At 46.2% G+C, this 25178-nt stretch overlaps 1 protein-coding gene across 1 annotated transcript; it reads left to right on the top strand.

The window, feature by feature from the left end:
- The first annotated feature begins 28 nt into the window (after positions 1-28).
- On the top strand, positions 29-24362 carry LOC138167987 (zinc finger protein 420-like). The gene is made up of 7 exons (XM_069096963.1): positions 29-269; positions 747-887; positions 3820-3946; positions 7316-7411; positions 11588-13435; positions 21368-21374; positions 23262-24362. Exons 3-7 carry the CDS (start codon positions 3913-3915, stop codon positions 23929-23931), a joined length of 2655 nt encoding a protein of 884 aa, XP_068953064.1. The 5' UTR covers positions 29-269; positions 747-887; positions 3820-3912; the 3' UTR covers positions 23932-24362.
- Positions 24363-25178: the final 816 nt, after the last annotated feature.

Below are 25178 nucleotides of genomic sequence, written 5' to 3'. Positions count from 1 at the left end.
CTCTGTAAGCCCCACATGAGGCTCAGCTTCTCCCCTGGTCCGCAGCCCCGCCCTGCCCCTCTCGCACCTTATACTCGGAGGCCGGGCATCCGCCGTCCAGCCAGCCGTCCTACCTGCTGCAGCCGGGAGCCGCGCGGTGCGGGAGGGCCAAACCCGGGCCCCTCTCACGCTTCGTGTTTCCTCTCCAGCCTCCTTCTCAATGCTCCAGGGAAGAGAGCTTTGTGGGGATAGCAGCGGGGCCTTCGTGTCCCAGAGCCAGAGCCCGAGAGGTGAGTGGGGTGGGGGACCCGAGGAAGAGAAGCGTGAGGGGAGAGGAGGGGCTGGGCCGGTGGTACAGGGGCTCATGAGAAAACCGGGGGTGCCAGCTGGTAAATGAGGCTGTTGTTGGGACTGTGGGGCCAGTGCGTGAGTTAGAGCGAGACTTCACGTGAGGATCGCCTACGGAGGATGACCGGACTCCTGAAACGGCCGCTTCACCCTTTCTAGTGCCACAGTAATGTCCGTTTCACTTGTGTGCCCGGCTGGTTTTCCATTTCGCGGGAGGTGGATGCCCCTTTAGTCTCCGGGGCTCTTACCAGAAGAATTGCCGTAGACATTTCTGTCCGTAGGGGCCTTTCTCTCTTTCTTTGATCTCACTGGGGTGTAGGCCCCATGGCAGTCTTGCTGGATCCAAGGGAACGCACGTTTTAGTAAACACTTTTGGGGCACAGTTCTAGCTTGTTCCCTCATTCCCAATTGCTTTCTAGAATGGCCGGTCCAATGCTGCCCTTCCGGTGCTTGTCCTTCGTCCATCTGATGGTTTAAGGGCAGAACCTCAGGGTGTCACATGCTTCTTTGATCCCCGAAACCCCAAGGCAACCTTGTTCTACTGGGACTGTTCATGTCAGGTGAGGCCTAGGAAAGGCAGCTGTGTCCTGGGCATTCAGTTCTCCAAGTTCCAAATGTCTGAGGGGTTTCTAGGGCTGGCCCATGAGACTGCACCAATCCCACCAAGCACAGGACATTACAGGGCCCCTTCTGTGAGAGGCATGGGCCTCCTCCCAGAGACGGATGGGCCCACTGGGGAAAGAGGCTGCCGATGGGGATGTGGAGGGTGGGGGCAGCCTGGCATCAGGAGGACGAGCCGGATCAAACGTGGGCAGTGGCACTGGGCTTTGGATGGCACTTCTCTGGCTTTTTGAGATGAATCTGTTGTTATGAACTTTGTCACCAGCAACCACAAACACCCTCCACAAAGAACAGGAAAAAGGATTTCATGGAAAACAAAATTTCTGTCCAGTCTGGGTATAAAAGGGATCTCACATCTGTAGGAGCAGAGTTACCCTGTGTGTGGGTGCTCCCTTCCGTGGCTTTCTAAAGGCTTTCACAAACCCCTCTCTTGCAGGCAAGTGCTCTCGTGGAGCCATCTGGTTCCGCGTCTTGTAATATGGCAGGTTCAGGATTAGGGTTCCAAGGTGGGGGTGACATCAGTGCTGGTAACCCACAGACAAGTTGTGGCTGGACGGTTATCAGGGAAAGACGGGCTTAGCATTTTTTAAGTGCCTTCTATGGGCCAGGTGCGTGACCAGCACAAATGGTGGGCCCTGGAGTGGAAGGAGAATTAGTGCAGGGCTGCCTGGCACAGATCCTCTAAGGAGGGCTTCTGGGAAGACACAGATGAGTTCCCAAGACGTGTGTGGGGCCAATGTGGGCTCTGCTTGGAATGACATCTCAGAGCAGTGGTAGTGGGGAGCTTCCCTATGCTGGCGCCTAGATGACATGTGTCTTAACTCCGGAGCCAGGAAGGCCCTTGGACACCTTCAGTTCAGCCTTCTCATTTTACAGATGAGGGGATGGGCACAGAGGGGCTAAGTGATTTAGCTGTAGTCTCACAGGGATCCAGTATTTGAACTCAGGCCTCGGGCCTCCGATTCACCTCACTGGCTGCTGCATCAAGCTGCCTCCATGGTCAGTTTTGTCTGGCTGATAATACATCTCTAAGCATGCAAGTGACAGGTCAGTTTCTGAGAGTGCCACTGACCAGCCTTTCCAGTTTTGGTGGCCAGGATATGTGGGCTAAAGGGAGATGGGACCTCGGGCTTGCCATAGGAAGCAATTAGCCTGACCCTGTGCATTTAAGAACAGAGTCTAAGCAATTGGATTTGTTGTTTAATAGAAGATACTCGGTTGTGGGTGGAGACTTGTGGCCACACTTTCTGTGCTGAGAACCAAGAAGACTTGGGGATCTCCCAGGTGTGGGTGTTCTTTCCTCAGTACAGATTGCCGCCCGTTTCTTCCTGCCCTTCCTGTGGGCTTTCCCAGACAAGTTCGCCTGATTCACTGGACTCCAGTTGCCCTCTGCCCCTCCTCCCCTTCTCTCACAGTTTCTTTGATGGCATCCTGGGTCCAATTCCATGTTGCTCTGCCCTTGGAGCCATCTTCAGCTACTGTTCTTGACTTCGCTGCCCTTCTGCAGAGTGCCCCCACAGAGTCTCTCCATGTGGAGGAGACTTGAAGAGTTGTGATGACCGAGAGACACTGGAGCCTGTGTGTGGGGGCCAGCAGTCCGTTGGGCTACTCCTGCACAAATGGACCTGGGAAGGACTTGCAAAGACCTCAGACAGTTTTGTCGTCACTCCCCCTCTGAGGCCCATGTGTGGCCCCAGGACAGCCAGAACTTTGGAGTGGGAGCCTGCCAGATTCTCTGTGAAGCCTCCCAGCCGAACAGGAAGTGGGATGAGGCCCCTTCTGCTCCCCAACTTGGTGGGCTGAGGCCTCTTTCCCCAGAGACTGAAATGGAAAAGGGATGAGAATTCTAAGGTGTTGGGGGAGATGTGTGTACTTGTGTGCTGGCCTTGGCTTTGAAATAAATATCCCCCCTAAATTTCAATTCCGGTGTTAGTTAGGAGACATAAGCCAAACCCTCAGGGTAACCCTGGACCCTGCTTCTGGAATGATGAGCTCAGAGCAGCCTGGTCCTTGGGACACAGTGATCCAGCTGTGTTCAGTTGAGAAGGCTGGGGCCCTTCGGGGAACTGGGGTGACCCACAGACCATCTCCCATCTCTCCCCTTGGTCAGTTCTGGGCCACACTCACCGTCCTTGGCAGTGAGACTGTCCGAGGAAACAGTGTGTACAATACTGTCCCTCCTCTCACGCCTCGAGGGCAGACCAGAGACCTTCTTCGTGTGGATTGTTGGGCTGCAGTCCCAGCATGGTCCTGGACCCAGTTCAGGTGGCCCTGCTATGGTTGGGGCTCGTTCACACCCCACGACCCTCAGAGAGTCCCTCTTTAGAGTGTGACAGCTGATGTGAATGTGGGTAGCTCACTGTGACAAGGTAGGAGGCAGAAGCCAGGTTAGGGGAGTCGGAACTGGGAGTGAGTGAGGAGACCTGGGTTTGTGACTCAGCTCAGATACTAGCTGTGTGGCCATTCTCTTCTAGGCTCAGTCTTTATCTCTGTAAAATGGGGTCAGCACGCCGCCTTGCCCACAGGCCAGAGAAAACCCAAATGTGGAACAAGATCATTGTAGAGCCTTAGGGGCCTTAGAGACTACCCAGTCCAAACCCTTCATCTGCAGACAGGAAACCCACCCAGAAGGGTTACACATCCTGGGTCACAGGATCAGGGCCTTGCTCCTAGGCCCTCTCTGCTGTGCCATATTGTTCCGCAGTGATGATTGCCTTTTGATTCTATTCTGAAGCTGTTCTTGGCCCTGGCTGAAGCCAGACTCCTGAGAACAAGGCCCCTGCAGGCTCTCTGACCCCTACGCCTGGACCCCCAGGGCCATTCAGGGGCCAGACGCCAGACAAGCACAAATAAAGTCCTTTGGTGTTTCAGGAGCCAGTGACCTTCCAAGATGTAGCAGTGGTCTTCACACAGGAGCAGTGGGGGTACCTGCACCCTTCTCAGAAGGAGCTGTATCGGGACGTGATGCTGGAGAACTATAGGAACCTGGTCTGCCTGGGTGAGGATGGCTTCCCCTGGAGTCTTAGGTTCTGTCTCTTCTCCCCTCCCCAGCCCCAGAAGGCTTTTTGTGTCCTTTGGTAAAAGCCCTTTGGCCTCTGAGGGCCCACAGGTGACTGTGTGACATGCTTTGGGCCCAGGGAGTCCCTCAGTCTTAGACCATATGACAGACCCTGGGCTATGTGCTGGCGGGGGGTGGGGGGAGCAGGATGTTGACCTCTGCTAAATCAATACTGATCATTTCTGGGGTGGGCCTGGGAAGAGGCACCACCACCTTGGGGAGGGGTCAGCAGGGGTTGGGAGCTGGGGTGGTGCTGCACTGAGCCCTAAAGGGATCCACGAGGTCCTGCAAAGTGCAGAGGGGAGAGGGGCACAGAGTCTGGGAATGGATGGAGGCCAAATAGGGTGTCAGCCTGGGAGAGGTCAGCAGGGTTCTGAATGCCAAGTGGAGGAGTTTGTCTTTAGTCCTGGTGAAGATGACCCAAATGATATCACTATGTCGGGGTCAAAGTTCAGTGTGCCTGGCTATAGCTGACCAGAAGCTTCTCCCATAGGCCGGGCACAAATAGTCCATGTGAACATTTGGGTGGATTCTCCACATTTGCAATCCTGCGTTCCCTCTGAGCTGGCTCCATTCTGCTTTGCTCAGAGAGCACAGAGCCTTCTCTGATGTGGGCACAGCATGCAGGGCAGTCCTGTGCCAGCATCTTCCATGCCACACAATCAGTTCCAAAGTTCTTGAGACACACCTTGAGAGTGTCCCTGTATCGTTTCTTCTGACTAGCTGAGCCCCTGCCTTGTGTGAGTTAATCTTTTAGGCAAATGTACATTTTGCATTTGAACGATATGGCCAGCCCATTGGATCTGTGCTCTCCGAAGCAGAGTCTGAATGCTTGGCAGTTCAGCTCAAGAAAGGCCCTCAGTGTCTGGTGCCTGACCCTGCCAGGCGATCTTCAGAATCTTCCTAAGACAATTCAAATGGCAGTGATTCAGGTTCCTGGCCTGGCACTGGCAGACTGTCCAGGTTTCAGAGGCACACACACTGAGGTCAGCACCACGGCTCTGTGACCTTCAGTCTGGCAGTCAGTCTAATACCTCTTCTCTCCCACACTTTCCTTCGGAGCCTCCCAGACACTGAGCCAGCTCTGCCAATGTGAGCACCAACCTCATTATCAGTGTGGACATCCCTGGAAAGTGCCCTGCCAAGGTGAACGAGCTGCCCACAGCGCTCAGAACTTCTCCACTTGCTGTCACTGCTGGTTCCACACGTGGATGGGGTGGTGCTGGCTGATGCAGCCCTAGGCTTCCTCGGTGTTAATTGTGAGGCCAAAATTAGCACAAGCAGCAGAGAACTGATCCACGCTTTGTTGCATCTCAGCTTCAGGGGCTGCACTGAGGCACAATCATCTACAAACAGAAAGTCATGCACCAACCCTCCCTCCACTTTGGTCTTGGCTTGTGGCCTTTTCAAGTTGAAGAATTTACCATCAGTGCTTAGCTGACCTTGATGCCCTGTTCATCCTCATTGAAAGCATTTGACAACATGGCTGAAAACATCATGCTGACAAGCGTGGGAGGAGGCACATGGCCTTGTTTCACTCCACTGGTGACTGGGAAGGCAGGAGAGCATCGTCCATTATCTAGAACCCAGGCGAGCATGATGTCATGGAATTGATATAAAAGCTGATGAACTCCTCTGGGCAACCAAACTTTACCATCATTTTCACAAGCCCTCATGACTAACAGTATGAAAAGCCTTAGTCAGATCTACAAAGGTTGTGCAGACCTGTGTTCTGCTCCTGGCATTTCTCCTGGAGCTGTCGGGCAGCAGACCCCATTGTGACTGTGCCTCGGCCCTTTCTGAAGCCACACTGGCTCTCAGGGAGATGACCATCTTCCAGGTGAAGGATCAGCCCATTAAGGAGGCCTCTGGCAAGAGTCTTGCTGGCAGTGACTGAGAGAGAGCTGCCTCCCTGCCCTGTGATTGTCTGTCTCTCTTTCTTCATTGGAGATGGGCAGTGGAGGCGGCCTTGAACTCCTGGCCAATAGCCTCCTCTTGCCTATGGAGAGGCTTCCTCTCATTCCCGAGCCTCCTGAGCGGGGGAGTGCTGTGGTCTGGCCTGTGCAGTCAGAGCTTTCTCTGGGGAGGAGGGCTGGGAAGGGAGAGGCGAGGGCGGTGTGAGTGAAGAGAAGGTGCTCGCCCTGCCGAGGGGAGGCGAGAGGCCTTATCCTGCCAAACTTGTCCTTCAAGGTCTTCCAGCACTCACCTTGGGGATTCTGTGGCTGTGACTCTCCCCTTTCCAGCTGTGTTGTTGTGTTCAGTGCGCTGTATTTCTGATGCTGCTTCCCTCCCCGACTCTGCATCAGTTCATGTTGCTTTTCACAGGCTTCTCTGGCCTCGTCACAGCTGTCACCTTGTACAGCCCAGGAATACATGGTTCCATTCCCCCACTGACGAGCAGCCCCTTCGTTTTCTGGCCCTTTGTTCCCACAGAAGCACATGCTGCTAGAAGTATGTTGATGCAGACAGAGCCTTTCTTATCTGCCCATGATCTTGTCCGGTTGTGTTCCTGGCTGTGTCTCTGGCGTTTTGTGCATTCTGGTCCCTTGCTTTGCATCAGTGTTCATATTAGTTCCCTTCTCAGCCTGCCGTGTGTGAGTGGGCCTGTCATTCCACAGCCTCTCCAACATCGACTAGACACGAGACAAAGCCTCAAAGCTGATTTATTAGTCATTCGGACCATGCTTGCACATAGTGGCTAGCAGTTTACATCACAAAAATGTGAACTTGGTATCTCTTGGAGGACTTTTGGCTGTTTTTCTTTATACCTCGGATAACAAGCACTTCACTGAGAACTTTGATAATAAAGATCCCCATTTCTCTGCTCCCCTTTGGTCTCGTGTGCACTCCTACCAAAGATTTTCGGTCGCATGTATCTTTCGTGTCTTTGGTAATTGCCTCTGTCCTTTGGTTAAGAGCTCACGTCCCAGTTATAGCCAGGAAAGGTTCTGCTGTTTTTATGGTGTGATGTTAAAAGTTCAGTTCCTCTGCGTCCTTTGAATTTCTTGTTGAATGTGGTATCTGGAGCTCTTCATCTTGTCTGGGCTAAGGAGGCTTTGGAACATTCTGGGAGAAAGTCACTATAAAGGGGGAAATGAGCGTGTAGGTTTGAGAACCAGGTGGATCTGCAGGGCTTTTGTCCAGCTCAGGACCTTTGCTTATTGCTGTCTGCTACTAGCCTCTCTTGGAAGGAGAGATAATTGATAAGAACTCTCCTCCCCTAACTCCAAGCCAAAGAACAATGCTGCTCCTGGTTGGGACCTTTTGTGCCTGCATCTTTACCCCAAGACTCACATTTCTTTTGGGCAGGACTGGCTGTGTCCAAGCCCGAGGTGATCCACCAGCTGGAGCGAGGGGAGGCTCCTTGGAGGTCAGAGGGGAGAGTCCCAGGGAGCAGGCGTCCAGGTGAGTGCGTGATCGGCCCCCAGGCTGGGGAGCCCTGCTGCTGGGGATGGGCAGGGAGTAAGCTTTGCCTGGCGCCTGCTGTGTGCCAGGTATCATGGGAAGTGCTTTGTGCACAACAGCCCTGGGTGTTAGGTGCTGTTATGAGGCTCAGAAATGAAGCAAACCCTTGAACTGACATCCCCAAGGCCACTTGGAAGCAGCGGAGACTGGCTTTAGGTGTAATAATCAGTGCACCATAGCACCCCCTAGTGGCCTCACTAGGAATAAGCCCTTCCTGCCTCCAGACCCAGCCCTCTGTGCACTGGGGTGCCCCCTAGTGGCCTCACTAGGAATATGCCCTTCTTGGCTGCAGGCGGGCACTGGGGTGCCACCTAGCAGTCTTTCGGGTCAGTTGGGGAGGTCCTTTTACAGGACTGCACAGGAGCTTCCCCTCTCCCAGATGTCCACACCTTGGAGAAGAGCCCAAGCTATCTGTCTGCCAGGAAGTCCCTTCATTGTCACCTCAAGTCCAGCTTCCTGACATGTCTAGGAGAGACTTACAACCTCCACTGGGGGGTGGCTCACGGGAGCCTAGAAGTGGCGTTGGGCCGTTGAGCCCCCTCCTCATTTAGAGGCCCAGCCAGGGTAGCGACTTGTCCAGGATCCCAGGCTTCCACATTGTATCTCTGTTGTCCCACATTGGACCTGTGTGTGACATGCTCAGCAGCTGCTCCTACTTCCTGCTTCTCGGGTTACCCCAGTCTCTCCAGAAAGGCCTTGGGTCTGAATTCTGTTCTTTCTGTGCTTTGTCTCTGGGGAGTGCCCTTCTCCCTAGTTTCTGCCGTGTTTGGTCTGGGGATCCGTTCCGTCAAGTCTTTCCCCTTTGGGATTTCATCACACTTGTTCTGTTCCATTCATGCTTCGTTTTTTGTTGGAACAGTCCTCAAACGAGTCAAGATCAGAGGTTTCAAACTTGCCAACTAAAATGCAGTTGGGAAATGGTGAACAAAACAAAAATACAGGGTGATGTTAAAATTTGTGGTTTTCAAGGTTGGTATGTGACCCACCTCCCTGCTGGAGACAATTCTTCAGGGGGTCTTTTGGTCCATTTATGTTTTTGTGCCCAGCAGTGGGTTTGCTGGATCAGAGGATGTTAGCAACAGCTTTTCTTGTCTAATAATAGAGAATAATTCCCACAGCATTGTACCTATTCCCAGCTCCACCACTGTTGTGCTGGGTGCACTTGTTCCCCAAGCTGTCTCTAACCTTGGCTATTTCTAATTTTTGCCAGATTAAGAAGTGTAAGGGGGGGGGGCGGCTAGGTGGCGCAGTGAGTAAAGCGTCAGCCCCGGAGTCAGGAGGACCCGAGTTTGGTTCCAGCCTCAGACACTTAACACACACACACACACACACACACACACACACACACACACACAACTAGCCGTGTAACCTTGTGCAAGTTACTGAACCCCAATTGCCCTCCAAAAAGGCAAAAAAAAAGTGTAAGGTGATAGATTTCAGGGTTGTTTTAATTGTGTATTTGTTATTTTTGATTGGGGCTTTTTTTTTTTTTCAATAAAGGAATTCCGTGTCTAACCCTAATTCCATCCTTAAACTTGGGCCACTTACCTGCTGGCGAATGACTTTCTATCTCATAAATGGGTGGGTTTTTGATGTACTCTGGGTGTGAAGCTTTTCATAGAATGTCTCAATGCAAAGTTTTGTCACTTCCAAAACTTTCCAGTTCTGTCTGTATTTGTATTTATGGCAGTTTTAAAACATAGATTTGATAGGAAGTCATCCCTAGATATTTGTAGGGCTTAGGGGCATGGGACCCCCATGAGTGTGAAAAATTACGAATAACTCTAAGTCTGCCCCAAACCTTTTTTTTTTAAATAATTTTTATCTTATTTATTTAACACACAAAACAAGGAAAACAACACACTGCACCTTTACAAATGTGCAGGTTTTGTGTGCCAAAGATTAGTATCCCACATGTTATGTAAAGTCTTTGCAGTGCTGCCACACCTACTTCATAGATTTCCTTTTCCTATGAAAATTGAAGGATATAATGAAAATCATAGGACTGATCCTGGATGGTAAAGAGACAAGAGGTACTCCCAGAGACAGTATGTAGCCTGAAGATTTTTAGTCCACTGAAACTTTTAATAAAATTTGACTTTATAATAAATTATGAATGTCTACTTATGGTAGTAAATGATAAAATAGATTAATAACATGCAGTGTTGCTAAGGAGCCCTCTCTGTGGTCATCAGCATGCCCACGGGTCACCTTGACCAGTTGGGGGAGGAATGTTAAGGGACCCCTGACTTGTTTCCTTGAGTTTTTCTATTTTCCAGAGATAAAGCTCCGTCTGTGTGATTCTCCCCATGTGGTGCCCTGCGTAGGCACTCACCATCCTTTTAATAAGAAAACTGGCCGCCTTTGACATTGTGAAATTATCCCTGAAGTTGGAGTCAGGAACCTTGACCTGGACTTTTCCAGCTAGCTTATCTTTCCTTTTTTTTTTTTTCAATTCTCTCTCTCTGCTTCCCTTGTCCAGGGTTTCCCATTTCCTGAGGTCTCTCTAACCTTTGCCAGTTCTCTTAGATCAATGAGGAAACTACATTAGATCATCCAGTTTTCATGATACAAAATTAAAATCATCCATATTTACTAGCGATAAAGTTTGAGAAGGAATCATAAAAAAAGAAACCTCATTTGGGGTAATAAAATTATTGCAGCATTTGAAATGGTCCTATGAAGGAGTCCCCTGATATAAAGAGCTAAATAATGGCAGAGAATTCAGTGTTCGTGGATGGGTCAGATGAATGAAGTAAGAAGCAAAGTGCACACTTCTAAAGTTTATATATTTAATACAATGACCAGCTGGAAGACTAAGAGATTTCTTCACGGTGCTGGATGGACTGAAAATTCCATTGATATAAAGACACATATGGGGGAGAATGGAAAATGAAATGGAAAAATGGAAAGAAAAGTCTTATTGATCCTGACATTTATCACTTGCCGCCATCTCTATGTGCAGTGTTGTGCTGCATCCTAGGGCCACAAATATAGAAGCAGAACCATCTCTCCCCTCAAGGAGCTGAGGGGGATGCATGTGTATGTGCATGCACACATGTGTGCACGTCTGCATAGATGCAGCTGCCTGCACATTTATGTATGTTCACATCCAAATAGACGCTCACCCTAGGAGCACATATGGCATAAATAGGTGTGGGATGAATGGCATATCCAATCCAGGGCCAGTATAGAGGATGGGCATGGGCAGTGGGTCCTGCCAATGAAGGCATTGGCCATCATTTCAGTCTTCATCTTTGTAATAGGTCTTTCAGACTAAGCACAGCATTCATGGTATGTGTTCGGGTTTGCACAACTCGACATATGTTATCTGCCTTGATCCTCACGATGAACCCTCAGAGGCACTGTTCTCATCTGGATTTGACAGTTAAGAAAACTGAGGCCAAGAGGGGTCAAGGGACTTGCCTAGTGTGACACAGCTAATAAGGGTCTGAAGCTGGATTCAAACTGAGGATTTCTTGACTCCAGTTCCAGGTCCTCTGTGCACTGTCACCTAGCTGTGTCTAATCTGTGTTTCTTAACATCTGAGCCCCCATCCACTTGGAAAAGAAATAGGCTGAATCAGCCACTAAGACCTGTCATCTTCCTCTCATCATTCTAAGCACAAAGAAGACTTAGACTGTGAGCTTTGCCAGGACACTGAGGGGCAAGCCAGGGAGCCCCTCCCCCTCTCCCTGTTCTCCACCAGTGATGGTCACCCAGCCTCTGCTTGCATATTTCCAGATCCTGTCAGCTGACTCCATGCTAGCGCAGCAGTGAGGTGTGGCCAGCAGACCAGGAGGATGGAGGTTAGGAGACTCCCCAGGACTTGGCTGTGCCTCTGCTGTGTGGCTGTGTGACCTTGGGCAAGTCACTGGATCAGGCTGAGCCTCAGGTTTCTCGTTTAATGTACTAGCTGTCTTCCATTCCTCCCAAAGTTGTGGTGTGGACCAGTGGGAAAGTTTTTCCTAAACTCTGAAAAACTTAAGAAAGACCCCATTTTTTCCTACCCTTTAAAGGTTTTTGATAATTATTTCAGGAAGAAAGAGAAGAAGGACTGCTAAGTGCACAGCAGGTGGGTACAGGTGATGTTTCCATTTTCTTTATTTCTTTCAGATGGGGAGGTGAGGCCTGAAACCAAGGAGTCACCCCCAGAGCTGGGCATTTCTGTGGAGCAGTCGTCAGGCCAGGACAGACTCAGGAGGCATGGTCTCTGTGTCTCCAGCTGGAAAGAAGCCTGGGCATGTGATGCCAGATTAGGGAGGCAGCAGAGCATTGAGGAGAGAACTCCTCAGCAAGTAGCAAGGAGCCATGAATGTCACGATTATGGGCAAAGCTCCAGGCCAAAACCGAAGCTTTTCTCACAGCACTCACTGCATAAATGTGATCCAGAATGTAATAGAACCTGCTCAAAGGAAATATTTTCTAAGTATAATGAAGGGGGGGATTCCTTCAATTCTAAATCAGATTTTATTGAATACTGTAGACTGAGTACTAGACAGCAACCTCATGAGAGTAATGAATGTGGGAAGGCCATCAAACTAAGCCCATCCATTAATTTAAGTCATACAATTGACATTGAAGAGAAAACCTCTAAATATGAATTTGGGAAGACTTTTCCCTTGAATATGCAATTGATTGGACACCAGAGAGTTCACACTGGAGAAAGACTTTATGAACATAATGAATGTGGGAATCCTTTAGCCCATAGTCTATCTCTAACTTCCTATCAGAAAATTAATACTGGAGAGAAACCTTATGAATGTAAAGACTGTGGGAAGGCTTTTGGTCATAGGACACAGCTTACTTTACACCAGAGAGTTCATACTGGAGAGAAACCTTATGAATGCAATGAATGTGGGAAGGCTTTTGGCTATAAAACCAAGCTTACTTTACACCAGAGAATTCATACTGGAGAGAAACCTTATGAATGTAATGAATGTGGGAAGGCTTTCTGTGTGAGAACAGATCTTACTCAGCATCAGAGAATTCACACTGGTGAGAAACCTTATAAATGTAATCAGTGTGGAAAGGCCTTCCGCATGAGCAAAGAGCGTACACGACACCAAAGAATTCATACTGGAGAGAAACCATATGAATGCAATGACTGTGGGAAGGCCTTCAGTGGGAGAGGACAACTTACTCGCCATCAGACAATCCATACTGGAGAGAAACCTTATGAATGTAGTGAATGTGGGAAGGCCTTTGGTGGGAGAGGACATCTTATTCAACACCACACAGTTCATACTGGTGAGAAACCTTATGAGTGTAATGAATGTGGGAAGGCTTTCAGCCGGAGAGGACATCTTACTCGACATCAAAGGATTCATACTGGAGAGAAACCTTATGAATGTAGTGAATGTGGGAGAGCTTTCAGCCGTAAAGGACATCTTATTGGACATCATAGAATTCATACTGGAGAAAAACCTTATGAATGTAATGACTGTGGGAAGGCTTTCCGCCTAAAAGATCACCTTATTCAGCATCAGAGAAGTCATACTGGAGAGGAGCCTTATGAATGTAAAGAATGTGGGAAGACTTTCTCTATGAGTACAGGTCTTATCCGTCATCAGAGAATTCATACAGGAGAGAAACCTTATGAATGCAAAGAATGTGGGAAGACCTTTTATATGAACAGAGATCTTAATAGACACCAGAGAATTCACATTGCAGGGAAACCTTATGAATGTAAGGACTGTGGGAAAGCCTTCCGGCTGAGACATCACCTTATTCAACATCAGAGAATTCATACTGGAGAAAAACCTTATAAATGTAAAGAATGTGGGAAGTCCTTTGGCCACACTACAGATCTTACTATACATCAGAGAGTTCATACTGGAGAGAAACCTTATTTATGTAATCAGTGTGGGAAGGCCTTTGGCCATAGGACACAACTTACTGTACACCAGCGAATTCATACTGGAGAGAAACCCTATGAATGTAAAGAATGTGGAAAGGCCTTCCGTCTCAGCAAAGAGTGTACAAAACACCAGAGAATTCATATTGGAGAGAAAACTTATGAATATAATCAATATGAGGAGGTCTTTAGCTGCAGAGGACAATATGAATGAGAAAATTCATACTGGAGAGATATCTCATGGATGTAATGAATGTGGTGGGGCTTTCAGCCAGAGAGGACAATTTAACAGAGGAGACATACTGGAGGGAAGTGTTATAAATGTTACTAATATGAGAAGCCTTTATGTTTGAATGAGTGTACCTGACACTATAGAATCCATATTGGAGGAAAACCTTTTAAATGTATCAATGTGAGAAAGACTTTCTTTTTGAACACATCTTATCTATTCATAAGGTAGAAACATAATGACTATAGAGAGTGGGTAAGTCTTCTATGTGAAGATAAATTTTGTTAGACATTAGAATATTCATATGGGAGAGAAACTTTATGAACGAATATGGGAAGGTCTTCCACCAGAGTGATTACTGTCAGCATGAGAAAATTCATAACTAGAATGATGCTTCATTAATCTAATGAATTGGAAAGGTCTTTTGCTTGTAACCAGAGGACTGGTTACTGAACATTAGAGAATTTAACATAAAAATTCATGTAGGAGAGTTCCCATCTGAGCACAGAATTTATTCCACACCAGAGGATTCTTATTAGAAAGGAACCATGTAAATGGGATGACTTTGGGAAGACTTTCCATCTCAAAGATCACCTTATTCAACATCAGAGAAGTGCTTCTGGAGAGGAAACTTAGGAAAAATCTATATAGAAAGGCTTCCTTCTGAGCACAGAATTTGACATTGGAGAATTCATACTAGAAGAAAACTTATGAATGTGATTACTGTGGGACAACCTATGTGTAGGCTGCTCAGCCTGTACTTGAGAATTCATACTGGTGAGAAAACTTAGGAAAGTAATGTAGGAAGACCCACCATCAGGAAAAGAATTGCTGCTAGTATGTTTATTGCTGAGAGAAACCACTGTGAGAAGGCCTCCTGCTTGACTGGGCAGTTTACCCAATAACACAAATGCCACAGTGGACAAAAACCTAGACATGGATGTCATCAGACCTTTTACCAGAATACTGGGCTTTCTTGGCCTCACAGTATTAACTGTTTTTTTTTTCTTTTTGGAGGGGGGAAGGCAGGGCAATTGGGATTAAGTGACTTGCCTAAAGTCACAAGGCTAGTAAAGTGTTAAGTGTCTGTGACTCCAGGGCCAGTGCTCTATTCACTGTACCATTTAGCTGCCCCCCTCACAGTATTAACTGTAATGACTTTGAGAAGGATTTCCCGTGCAAAGCAATTCTTGATAAAAATATTATGAATACTAAATGTTTTGGAGATGTTCCTTTAGATTAGGAATACTTCACCTTATCTTGTGTCATGGGTCTCTTGGGCTGACCTGGGTACCTGTTGGTTTAAGGACTTAAAAATGTTAAGAAAGCTTTAGGACTTTTGGGAACAATGTTGTTCAACAAATAACATAAAATCCATAGGGTTATGAGGGAGACCAATTATATTGAAATATCATGAAAAAGGTTTAAGGTTAAGAACTCCTGCTCTAGAAGGCAGGACTAGACTGGGAAGATTATTGTATCAGTCTCAATGATTCCATTTTTTATTTCTCTGTGGTAGTGCCTCCAAGTCTTTAGAATTCCTCACATTCATAATTACTCATGCCATGGAATGATACTCCATTACATTTGGTGCCACTGTTTGGCCATTCCTCCAGTCAGTTTACAGTGACTCCGTCTCTACAAAAGTGCTGTTAAAAATTGTATTTGATTAGGAGGAGATTGTCCCCTATATGCTAGGTCATTTAATTCTGGGCTCAGCCCATCCATTTGCCTACTTACAGTGTTTCTAAGGTGTGTATGTCTACATGTCTATATGTAACCATACATATATAAATACACATGTGCACATACACTGATGGTCAAGCTCTGTAGGTTGTCCACCTAACTTACCATCTAGACAAAAGCTGTTCTTTATCCACATGGTTTTTCCTATGTGATTACAGATCTTATTTAAGTGTCTGTGGGCTTGAGGGGCTGGACAAAACTAGCACAGTGGCCTCCACATACAGGGACACCTGGAGACCTCATCCTTCTCTCCAGGGAATCTCATCACCTTGGACTCAGTGCTGAATCACCCTCACAACAGTATTAAAGAGAAGTGCCTTTCCGGAGGATTTGTCTCCCTCTTTCACGTCTCACCTGATAGTCATTTAAAGGGTCATCAAATATTGGTGCACAGCATTTTTCACAATTTTGATGTCATAATGAGACACGTGGTTGGAAGAGAATCATTAAGAATTTTGCTCAGAGACAGAGCTTCTGAGAATTGGGGGGCATTCCCAGAGTACTTTGTCCTGGTCAGACCACATCTTAAGTATCATGAGAAAGACCTAAAGACTAATCAGTGAAGTGACCAGTCAACTTCAGAAGACTAATAATGAAGCATTCTTCCTACCTTTTGGCAGAGACACATATGTGCACAATGAGATGCATATTGTATGTTGTCAGGCAGGGCCAACATGTGAACTTGTTTTGCTATAATTATATTTTATAAGGGAAGACTTTGATTTTTTTGTGAGGTGTAACCTTGTATGTTTCAGTTAACATACGTTAAGAACAAGCTGTTCACAGAGATTTAGTTTCACATACAATCTTTATTTCTTGTATATTGGACTGTTGATGTGTATTGATGTTAAAGTCACAATAAAAATAGAAATGAGAATGATAGGGTAATATATAGGAGGAGCCAACCTGTAGATTTGTCATCTTGATTTCTAGACTAATCATCTAAGAAAGGAGAAGTTCCTGGTGAGGAAACCATTTATCATAATGAGAGTCTAAAAATGGCCTTGAACAAGGATTTGGAGAGGAGCTGGCTTCTTAGCCATGGTATAGTAGATTGCTGTATTCATGTCACAAGGCGGTTATAGCTCCAAGTAAGTGGGGCTCAATTTATTTGATATATACATATACATATATATGTATGTATCTTTTTTTTTTTTTTACCTTTGGGGAGGAGGGACCTTGAAGGTGGTGTTTTAGGAGCCAGGTGGGAAGAGGTCCAGTGTCTGTCATTCGTCCATAGCTATGAGTTTATGGCTGATTCCCCTATCGGCAGTGTCAGGCACTCCAGGTATCAGCTTGATTTCATCAGTGAGTTTGAGGTCCTTGATGGATTCTGAGTAGCTCCGTGCTGAGAAGCCTTTTTTCTGGGTGTTTAATGATTATGGAGGGCTGAGGAAAATCTTAAGAATCATGATGTTTGCAGAAGATCTTGTTGTCCAGTCACTTCCAGCTGTTTCTGACTGTGATCCCATTTGGGGTTTTCTTGACAAAGATACTGGACACATTTGACCTTTCCTTCTTTGACTCATTTGACAGATGAGGAAACAGGCCAGCAGGGTGAAGTGACTTGCCTAGGGTCACACAGATGTGAATTCAGGAAGATGATTCTTCCTGACTCCAGGACCGGTACTGTATCCACTGTGCCACTTAACTGAACAGAGGAGATCTATGAAAAACAGCCACCACCTGAATACCACATTTCAGGAAGTTGTGAGACAATATTCAGTGGGATCATAATCACGGAGAGAAAACGTCCAGGTGATTAATAGAGGGAAAGCCCAACTTTAGCACTTGCCAGCAATGCCACCCTCTCTTCCCCTGGTCCTTGGCTTCCTGAGATCCTGGCTTCTGATCGGTGAGCCTTTACCTCATTTGGCTGAGTCCTTAGCCTATTACGGTATTTGACGCTCACGTTTGTTCATGCTCAGCTGTCTCATCAGCCTACTGCCAGTGACCCAACCATAATCCAGTTCTCTCTTCCACCTTTGAGTGCTGTAACATCCCCAGTATTCATTCTGCTTCCTTTTTATGTCTCTCACCTCTTCCCGCACCCCCCCCCCCCCCCACTGTGCCTATCTCTCCTTATCTATCAGTGTGTATAGGAACGTTGGCTGAAAATAATATCAATGACCTCTATATCCCCAAGCTCCTGCTGGAATGCTCCCTTTTCTGAGTATTTTACTGATTATGTTACTCAATATCCTCACTATATATTGTCTCCTTTCTCCTCCCCTTCCAGATACTCTCTCCCTTAGAGCCTCATCTTCCTCCCTTTGGCCCCTCTGCAGTCTCTCTTCTGACTTTTTTTGGCCTGAATCTGATGGTCTTTTCTCAAACTTCACCCTTGACTTCTCCGCAGCCTTTGACACTGTCATAATCTCCCTCCTTATTGGTTTTCATGGTACTGTTTTCTCCTGGTTCTCATACCTGTCTGACCATTCCTTCTCAGTGACCTTTGTTGATTCTTCATGTCATACCCATTGGTGTCAGTCAGTAAACATTTATTAAGCGCCCGCCATGTTCCAGGCACTTCACTAGCTGCTGGAGTTACCAAAAAAAAAAAAGGTCAAAAGACTCAAGGAGTTCACAGTCTGATGTGGACAAACAAGCTATAAAAGAGACAGATTGGAGGATCAGAGAGAAGGCACTAGAATTGGGGGGTGGGGGTGGGGAGGTGGAATTAGCTGGGATTTGAAAGGAACCCAAGAGAGAATATCGGTGAAAATGCCTGCTCAGAGATGGGAGCAACATGGAGGCCAGATAGAAGAGCATATGGGGGGATTATAAAGTGCAACAAGTCCAGAAGGGTGGGAGGGACAGATGAAGAAGAGATAGGGAGGCACTGGACTTTACTGAATGGAGATGTGACATGATCAGACCTGTGCTTTAGGAAAATCAACTTTGGTGGCTGGAGAATGAACTAGGGTGGAGCCAGACCCACCTGAAGGCTATTGCGATAGTGCAGGCATGAGGGCGGGAGGTCCTTCACCAAAGAGGAGAGAAGGGGTTATGTTGGGGACTTGGACAAGACTTGGCAATAGAATGGCTGTGGGGGTGAGAATGAGGAAACTAGAATGATGTCTACGCTGTAGTTACCTTGACAGTAATACAGAAGTTAGGAGTGTGTTGGGGGAGGGTTTAGTGGAAGATAATCGAGTTCAGTTTTGGACATACTGAGTTTAAGGTGTCTGTGGAACATCCAGTACCAGAGGTCCATGAGGTGTTTGAAGATGAGAGTTTGGGGCTGAATAAGTAGATTTGAAAAGCATCAGCGTAGAAATGTTAATTAAATCTATGAGAACTGATGACATCATCATGCAAAAATAGCATAGAGGGAGAAGACGGCCCAGGACAAAGACCTGTGGACCACTCGTGACTAACAGGCATGACTTGGATGAAGGTCCAGTAAAGAAGACTGAGAAGGAGCTGTTGGGTAGGAGAAGACCCAGGAAAGAGTTGGGTCACAAAAACCCAGAGAAGGGACTATAAAGGAGAAGAGAGGGACAGTGTCAAGGACTGCTAGAAGGTCAAGAAGTCTGAGGACTGAGAAAAAGATATTAGCTTTAGGAATAAGGATATTGTTAGTCACTTTGGGGATAGCAGTTTTGATTGAATGATGAGATTGGGAGCTAAACTATAGAAAATTGAGAAGAGAGTGAGGGGGAAGGAAGTGGAAGCATCTATTGTAGACAGCATTCCAAAATTTAGCCACGAAAGGGAGGAGAGATATGGGATGATAGTAGGGATAGATCATGTGAGGCGTTTTGAGGATGAGGAAGATGGTAGGGAAGGAGATAAGGGAGAGGATGATGGAGGAGGCAGTCTGCTGGAGATGGAATGGAATGGGAACCTTGAGCATGTAGAGGGGTGTGTCTTAACCAGGAGAAGTGGTTGAGGAGAGTGGCAGAAGGCATCTGGATGATGTGAGACATGCAGGAGGAGAGGAGAGGGAGCCCAGTGTTCTCAGTAAAATAGGCAGCATTCTCAGCTGCGAGGGTGGGGGCAGCAGGAGCCCAGCAAGGTCTGAGGAGATGTGTAGAGGTCCAGAAGAGCTGTGGTGAGGAGAGGGAGTTAATTAGGGTTAATTCGCCTCTTCGGTGATGGCTCAGTTGAAATCACGAAGCACAGAACTGAAGAGGACCCAGTCCACATGCTTTAGTGTGTGTTCTCGAGGCCTGCCCTAGTCCACCTTCTCTTTTCTTTCTATACTCTCACTTGGGGTCATGGTTTGCATCGCTGTTGCCCTCATCTCCTCAGGTGACTCAGATTTAAGTGTCTGCCCCTGGTCTTTCTGCTAGGCTCCAGGCCTGCACATCGGCCTCCCTGACGCACAGCTAGAGCTTTAAAATGCGTATTGATTGATAACTGACTTATGGTGATGCTTAGACTCCCTTTATCCCAAGGCTCTCTGTTATTTTCCTTGAATTCCTTATCTAGTTATTCCTGTGACTTTGAGTGTTTGATTTTTCGGGTTCTGGCAGGCATCCCTTTGTTGATTTGATTGGTCTGTGACAGTCTTTAGATCATTTCCGGTTATGTCATTTTTTCAAGGGGATGGATGAACCACATGCCAACAGTCTTCTCCAGTTATTTCAGTCTTCCTTTATTTCTGCAAGTCCTGTTTGAAATCCTCCCAGTCTCCAATAGGAGAGACGAGGAAACAGTGAATTTGGGAGACCCTGCCTGGCTGCCTATGTGATCTCACGACCGGGTGATCTGTCTGGGTACTCAGTGCTGCTTTAAGAATGTGTGTTGACCTTTTGCCAGAAATTGGAGTCAAGCTCCTTGGCCTAGAGCTTTCAGATTGCCCTTCTTTCTATCTCTTGAAAATCCCCTTCTAGGGGCGGCTAGGTGGCATAGTGAGTAAAGCGCCAGCCCTGGAGTCAGGAGAACCTGAGTTCTGGCCTCAGACACTTAACACCCACACACCCATACACCCACATACCCACATGCCCACACACACACAACTAGCCGTGCAACCTTGGGCAAGTTACTTGACCCCAATTGCCCTCCAAAAAGGGGAAGGAAGGACGGACAGACGGACGGACCCCTTCCCTATTGTGCCATCTCTGTAATATCTCACGCACCTGTGGCAGTGACTCGGCATTCCCCCTTCATTTGGGCCTGGAGATGTGATTACAGAAACAACAGCCAGGTACTCTCTCCTACCGTCTCACTCATTTCAGCTATTACCCTCTTCCACCAAAGTGTTCACCTCCTTCCTGCAAAACAGGACTATTCCTAGAATACAGACAATTGAAGAAACTTCCTTATTTGACAAGAACCCTGGAAAAAATGGCCCATATCCTGACTGAGGAGAGAGACAGACTAGCATCTTACCACAGTAAATTTCAAATAAATCTGTTACCTAAGTAATATTTTCAGGGAAAAAAGAATTGTCATTGGATAGAGTGCTGCCCTTTCATACCTATGGTAGGGAAGGAATTCACAACAAATGAAAAAGTAAAAGGAACATTTAGTCCCATAAAATTTAAAAACTTTTAAGCCAAGAAAAACCAATGTAAAGAGGGTAACAAAAGAAACTGGTGGGGGAAAAATCTAAATGTTAGATCTGTTAGAGTCTGATGTCGAAGCTGTATGTTTCTGTAGTAACATGGGAACACTCAGTTTTGCTACAATTCAACATATATGTTCCTAAAAGTCACTGTGCTATGCAAATCACACAGTAAAACCTGCAGGGCTTATGGAAAAAAAGGGAGCTAGGAGGTGATACTCAAAACTTTGTCTTTGACAAAAAATAGGACCAATAATAATGGCAGCATTATGGTTAAAATGCATAAATATCATAATAAATACCGCTAGCATCCGAGTTCTCAGGCTGCTGCTCAGCCTGCACTGTGAGTCCCCCAGGACCCATGCTGACAAAATTAACTGCTCCTGAAAGGCTGGCCTCAGTGGACTGCAGCTTCAGAGGGAGAGGGATGGGCCTTGGCCGTGGCAGCATGTGGGAGGGGATGGAGTTTGTGGGTGCAGACCAGCACTCTACCTCCAGCTCCTGCTGCACCAGAAGATTTGGTGACTGTGGCATTCTACCTGGAAAAAGACCTGAGGTTCACCTGTGAGAGTGGGCACCAGCAACTTGTGAGCTGCTGGAAAGTGGTGCTATTTTCTGCGTTCTCTTTGTATCTTGTGGACAAAATCTTATGTAAACAAATGTGAAATTTGAGTAAAATTCAGATTGTTCACTAATATGTCAACCATGTTGGAACATATTTGAACTTTACAAACCAGCATTATAGCAGAATTGATTATACTAATCCATTTCTGAACCTTTTAATTAAGCACCAACCATGGGCCTGGTGGAGTTCTGAGTGCAAGGGACATGAAGACTGTGCTCTCAGAGAGAATGTGCACACGAAATAGGTACATAATAACTAGATCTAGGATAGGTACAAAATATGGAAAAGGTCATTAAAAACGAGATGGACAAACGGAGACATGAGCAGAAGTCCAGCTGTACTGTAGTAAGGCTTGAGTTGGCATCACCCCAATCTCTATCCTTACTCTGTTTCAGATTTCAGTTCAGTTTAAATCTTGTCTCAAAATTTAACTGACAGTCTGTGTCGCCTTCAAATATATCTTGAGTCCCCATGCACATGGGAAAGAAGCAGGCTGAAGCAGCCATCGGTTCCTAGCATCGTTCTAAGCAGAAAGAAGACTTAGAATGTGAGCTTTGCCAAGGTGCTGAGGGGCAGGCCAGGGAGGATATGTTATGGATAATAACTGTCTTCTTTACCTTTCAAAACTAAAATGAGAATGTAGAAGCATTTAAAATCTACGAGTGATAATACCAACCAGGTATCACTAATTCTGTCGTTTAAATTGTGGTAATAATTGTTTGGAATGGAATCTACTGAATGCCTACTATTTGCCAAGCACTCTGCTAAATGCTTTCCAAATATCTCATTTGATCCTCACAACAATCTTGAGAAGCAGGTGCTATTATAATCCCCATTTTACATATGAAGAAACTGAGGAAGGCAGCAGTTAAATGACTTGCCCAGGGTCATCCAACTAGTAAGTATCTGGGGCAGGATTTGAGCTCAGGCCTTGCTGATTTCAAGTCTGGCATCTAGTTTCCTCTTGTGTCAAAAAGAGACACAAAATAGGATTAAGTGTTCAGCAGATGGATACAGGTGATGTTTCCATTTTCTTTATTTTCCAGATGGAGAATCCAGGCCTGAAACCAAGGACTTCCCTCCAGAGATGGTTATTTTTATGGGGCCTTCATCCCAGCCTAGACTCAAGCAGAGCAGTGAGGAGAAGAATTCTCAGGAAGGAAAACTGACCCAGATGAAAACTCCCCCTAGAGTGAGAGGCTGCGGCTGTGACCAAAGCATCAGGCTAGGACTCATGCTGTTCTCAAAACAGAGAATCTCTCTAGCAGACAGTCTTTATGGCTGTGATGCACTTGGGAGGAGCTTCATTGTGTCTTCAGAACCAAGTCAATGTCAGAGAATATCTTCAAGGGAGATAGTTTCCAATGATAATGAATGTGGGGAATCCTTCATCTCTAAGCCAGATTCTATTGAATATCATGGACTATATGCTGGAAAGCAGCCTAATGACTACAATGACTGTGAGAGAACTGTCAACTTCAGCCAATTCATTCAGTCCTTTGAGACAAATGATATTGAAGAGAAAACCATAAACTGTAATGAATTGGGAGAAATCTCTACCCAAAATGTTCAATTCATGGAACATCAAAGAATCCACACTGGACTGCAACTTTATGAATATAGTGACTGTGTGATGCCTCTCAATCACAGCTTTTCTGTTGCTTCCCATCAAAGGAGTTATGCTGATAAGAAATCTTTAGTATGCAATGCTTGTGGGAATGTCTTCCTCTGGAATGCCCAGTTTACTCAGCATCAGAGAATGCATGCTAGAGAGAAACCTTATGAATGCCATGAATGTGAGAAGGCCTTCTGCCTGAGAGAATCACTTACAAGACATCAGAGGATTCATACTGGAGAGAAACCCTATGGATGTAATGAATGTGGGAAGGCCTTTCGCCGTAGAGGACAGCTTACTAGGCACCAGAGAATTCACACTGGAGAGAAACCTCATGAATGTAATGAGTGTGGGAAGGCCTTTTACCAGAAAGACCAGTTTACTCAACATCAGAGAATTCATACTGGAGAAAAACCTTATGGATGCAAAGAATGTGGGAAGGTCTTTCGAGTGAGAACACAGCTTACTCAACATCTGCGTATTCATACTGGAGAAAAGCCTCACAAATGTAATGAATGTGGGAAGGCCTTCAGGCAGAGGGGCCATCTTACTGTACATCACAGGATTCATACTGGAGAGAAACCTTATGATTGTAATGAATGTGGGAAGGCCTTCCGACTGAGTACAGAGCTTACTCGACACCAGAGAATTCATACTGGAGAGAAGCCTTATGGATGTAATGAGTGTGGGAAGGCCTTTCGACTGAGCACAGAGCTTACTCGTCATCAGAGGGTTCATACTGGAGAGAAGCCTTATGGATGTAATCGATGTGGGAAGGTCTTCCGTCAGAGCACACACCTTACACAACATCAGCGTATTCATACTGGAGTGAAGTCTAATAATGTAATTTATGTAGGAAAACCTATCTTTTGAGCACACAGCTTACCAAACACTGGAGAGTTCCATAGAGGAAAGTTTTAAGTGTGATGTGGAAAGATTGATGGTGGTAGAAACACTATATCATACCTCTCCTCCCACCCCTGTGCAGGTTAGACTTGTTTTCCCTTAAACATGGACATTTCTTATATCTTAGTTGACTCAGGGGACAAAGGACTTCGACTGCTAATGTCCCTTCCTCAGGCTCTGAATACAAAGCAGCTTTGAAGACCTAGAAGGGGGGAGTGTGTTTTTTTTAATGTTTATTTTTTTAACATTCATTTGAAAATGTTTGAGTTCCAAATTCTCATCCTCCAGTCCCTTCTCCACCCATCGAGAAGGCAAGCAATATGATACCCATTATACATGTGAAATCATGCAAAACATTTCCATATGTAGCAAAAAAAAAAAATAAGGCAAGAAAAATAAAGGGTAAAAAAATCTGCTTCCATTTGCACCTGGAGCTTATTTTCTGGAGGTGGATAGCATTTTTCTTCATGAGTCCTTTGGAATTGTGGGTAATTGTCTTGATCAGAGTAGCTGTCTTTCACAGCTCAACAACGTTACAATATTGCTATTACTGTGTATGGTGTTCTGCTGATTCTACTCACTTCACTTTGTTGTATGTTTATATAAGTCCTAAGTTTTTCTGAAACCATTCTCTTCATCATTTATTATAGCACAACAGTATTCCATCACTACTGTAACATTTAAAATGTTCAAGAGATATAGTTTCTGGGTAACTAATCATTTTCTTAATAGTGCTAGCATATTATTAATATAAGGGATGGTCATCTGGCCTTCTCTCAATTTAAAGATGACTCATGGCAGTGGGCTCACAGTTTATATCCCCTTATAAGAGTGGATGTGTGCGAGGGTGGTAATCAACTCTGGTTAACAGTGAGAGAGAATGAATATAGTAATGACAGGTGGACCTGTTCGAATAAGGAAATAGGGGATGTAAGTTTGATCATATCATTTCCTTCAAATCACCCTCAGTCTAGGGGAAATCTAGACAAAGGACTATATTCCCCCACCTCCCCAAGTCTGAGTAGAACACAGTGGGCTGTAATTTCACCTTGTAGGTTGGTTGGGGTAGCAATACCTAGATTGAGGAGAATGTTAATCCTATCCACCATCAATCCGTCCTGTTCTTCAGAGGCTGAGCCATGAAATGAGAACTTCAGAAAAAGGGGGGAAGCTCTGGATCTCCCCAAATAATCATTTTTCTCATCATATACCAC

This window comes from Petaurus breviceps, unplaced genomic scaffold (assembly GCF_028583685.1).
Source record: "Petaurus breviceps papuanus isolate PSGF00001 unplaced genomic scaffold, PetGlider_PUasm1.0 346361, whole genome shotgun sequence".
In the NCBI taxonomy this organism is placed as follows: domain Eukaryota; kingdom Metazoa; phylum Chordata; class Mammalia; order Diprotodontia; family Petauridae; genus Petaurus; species Petaurus breviceps.
Note: the sequence above shows the minus strand (reverse complement) of the source record. Positions and strands in the feature narration are given on the sequence as shown.

Bases quoted from the DNA above. Each gene is read 5' to 3' on its own strand.
- LOC138167987 (XM_069096963.1), top strand. From the start codon at position 3,913: ATGCTGGAGAACTATAGGAACCTGGTCTGCCTGG. The intron at 3,947-7,315 runs GTGAGGATGGCT...TCTTTTGGGCAG, and splicing joins TAGGAACCTGGTCTGCCTGG to GACTGGCTGTGTCCAAGCCC. The intron at 7,412-11,587 runs GTGAGTGCGTGA...TATTTCTTTCAG, and splicing joins CCCAGGGAGCAGGCGTCCAG to ATGGGGAGGTGAGGCCTGAA.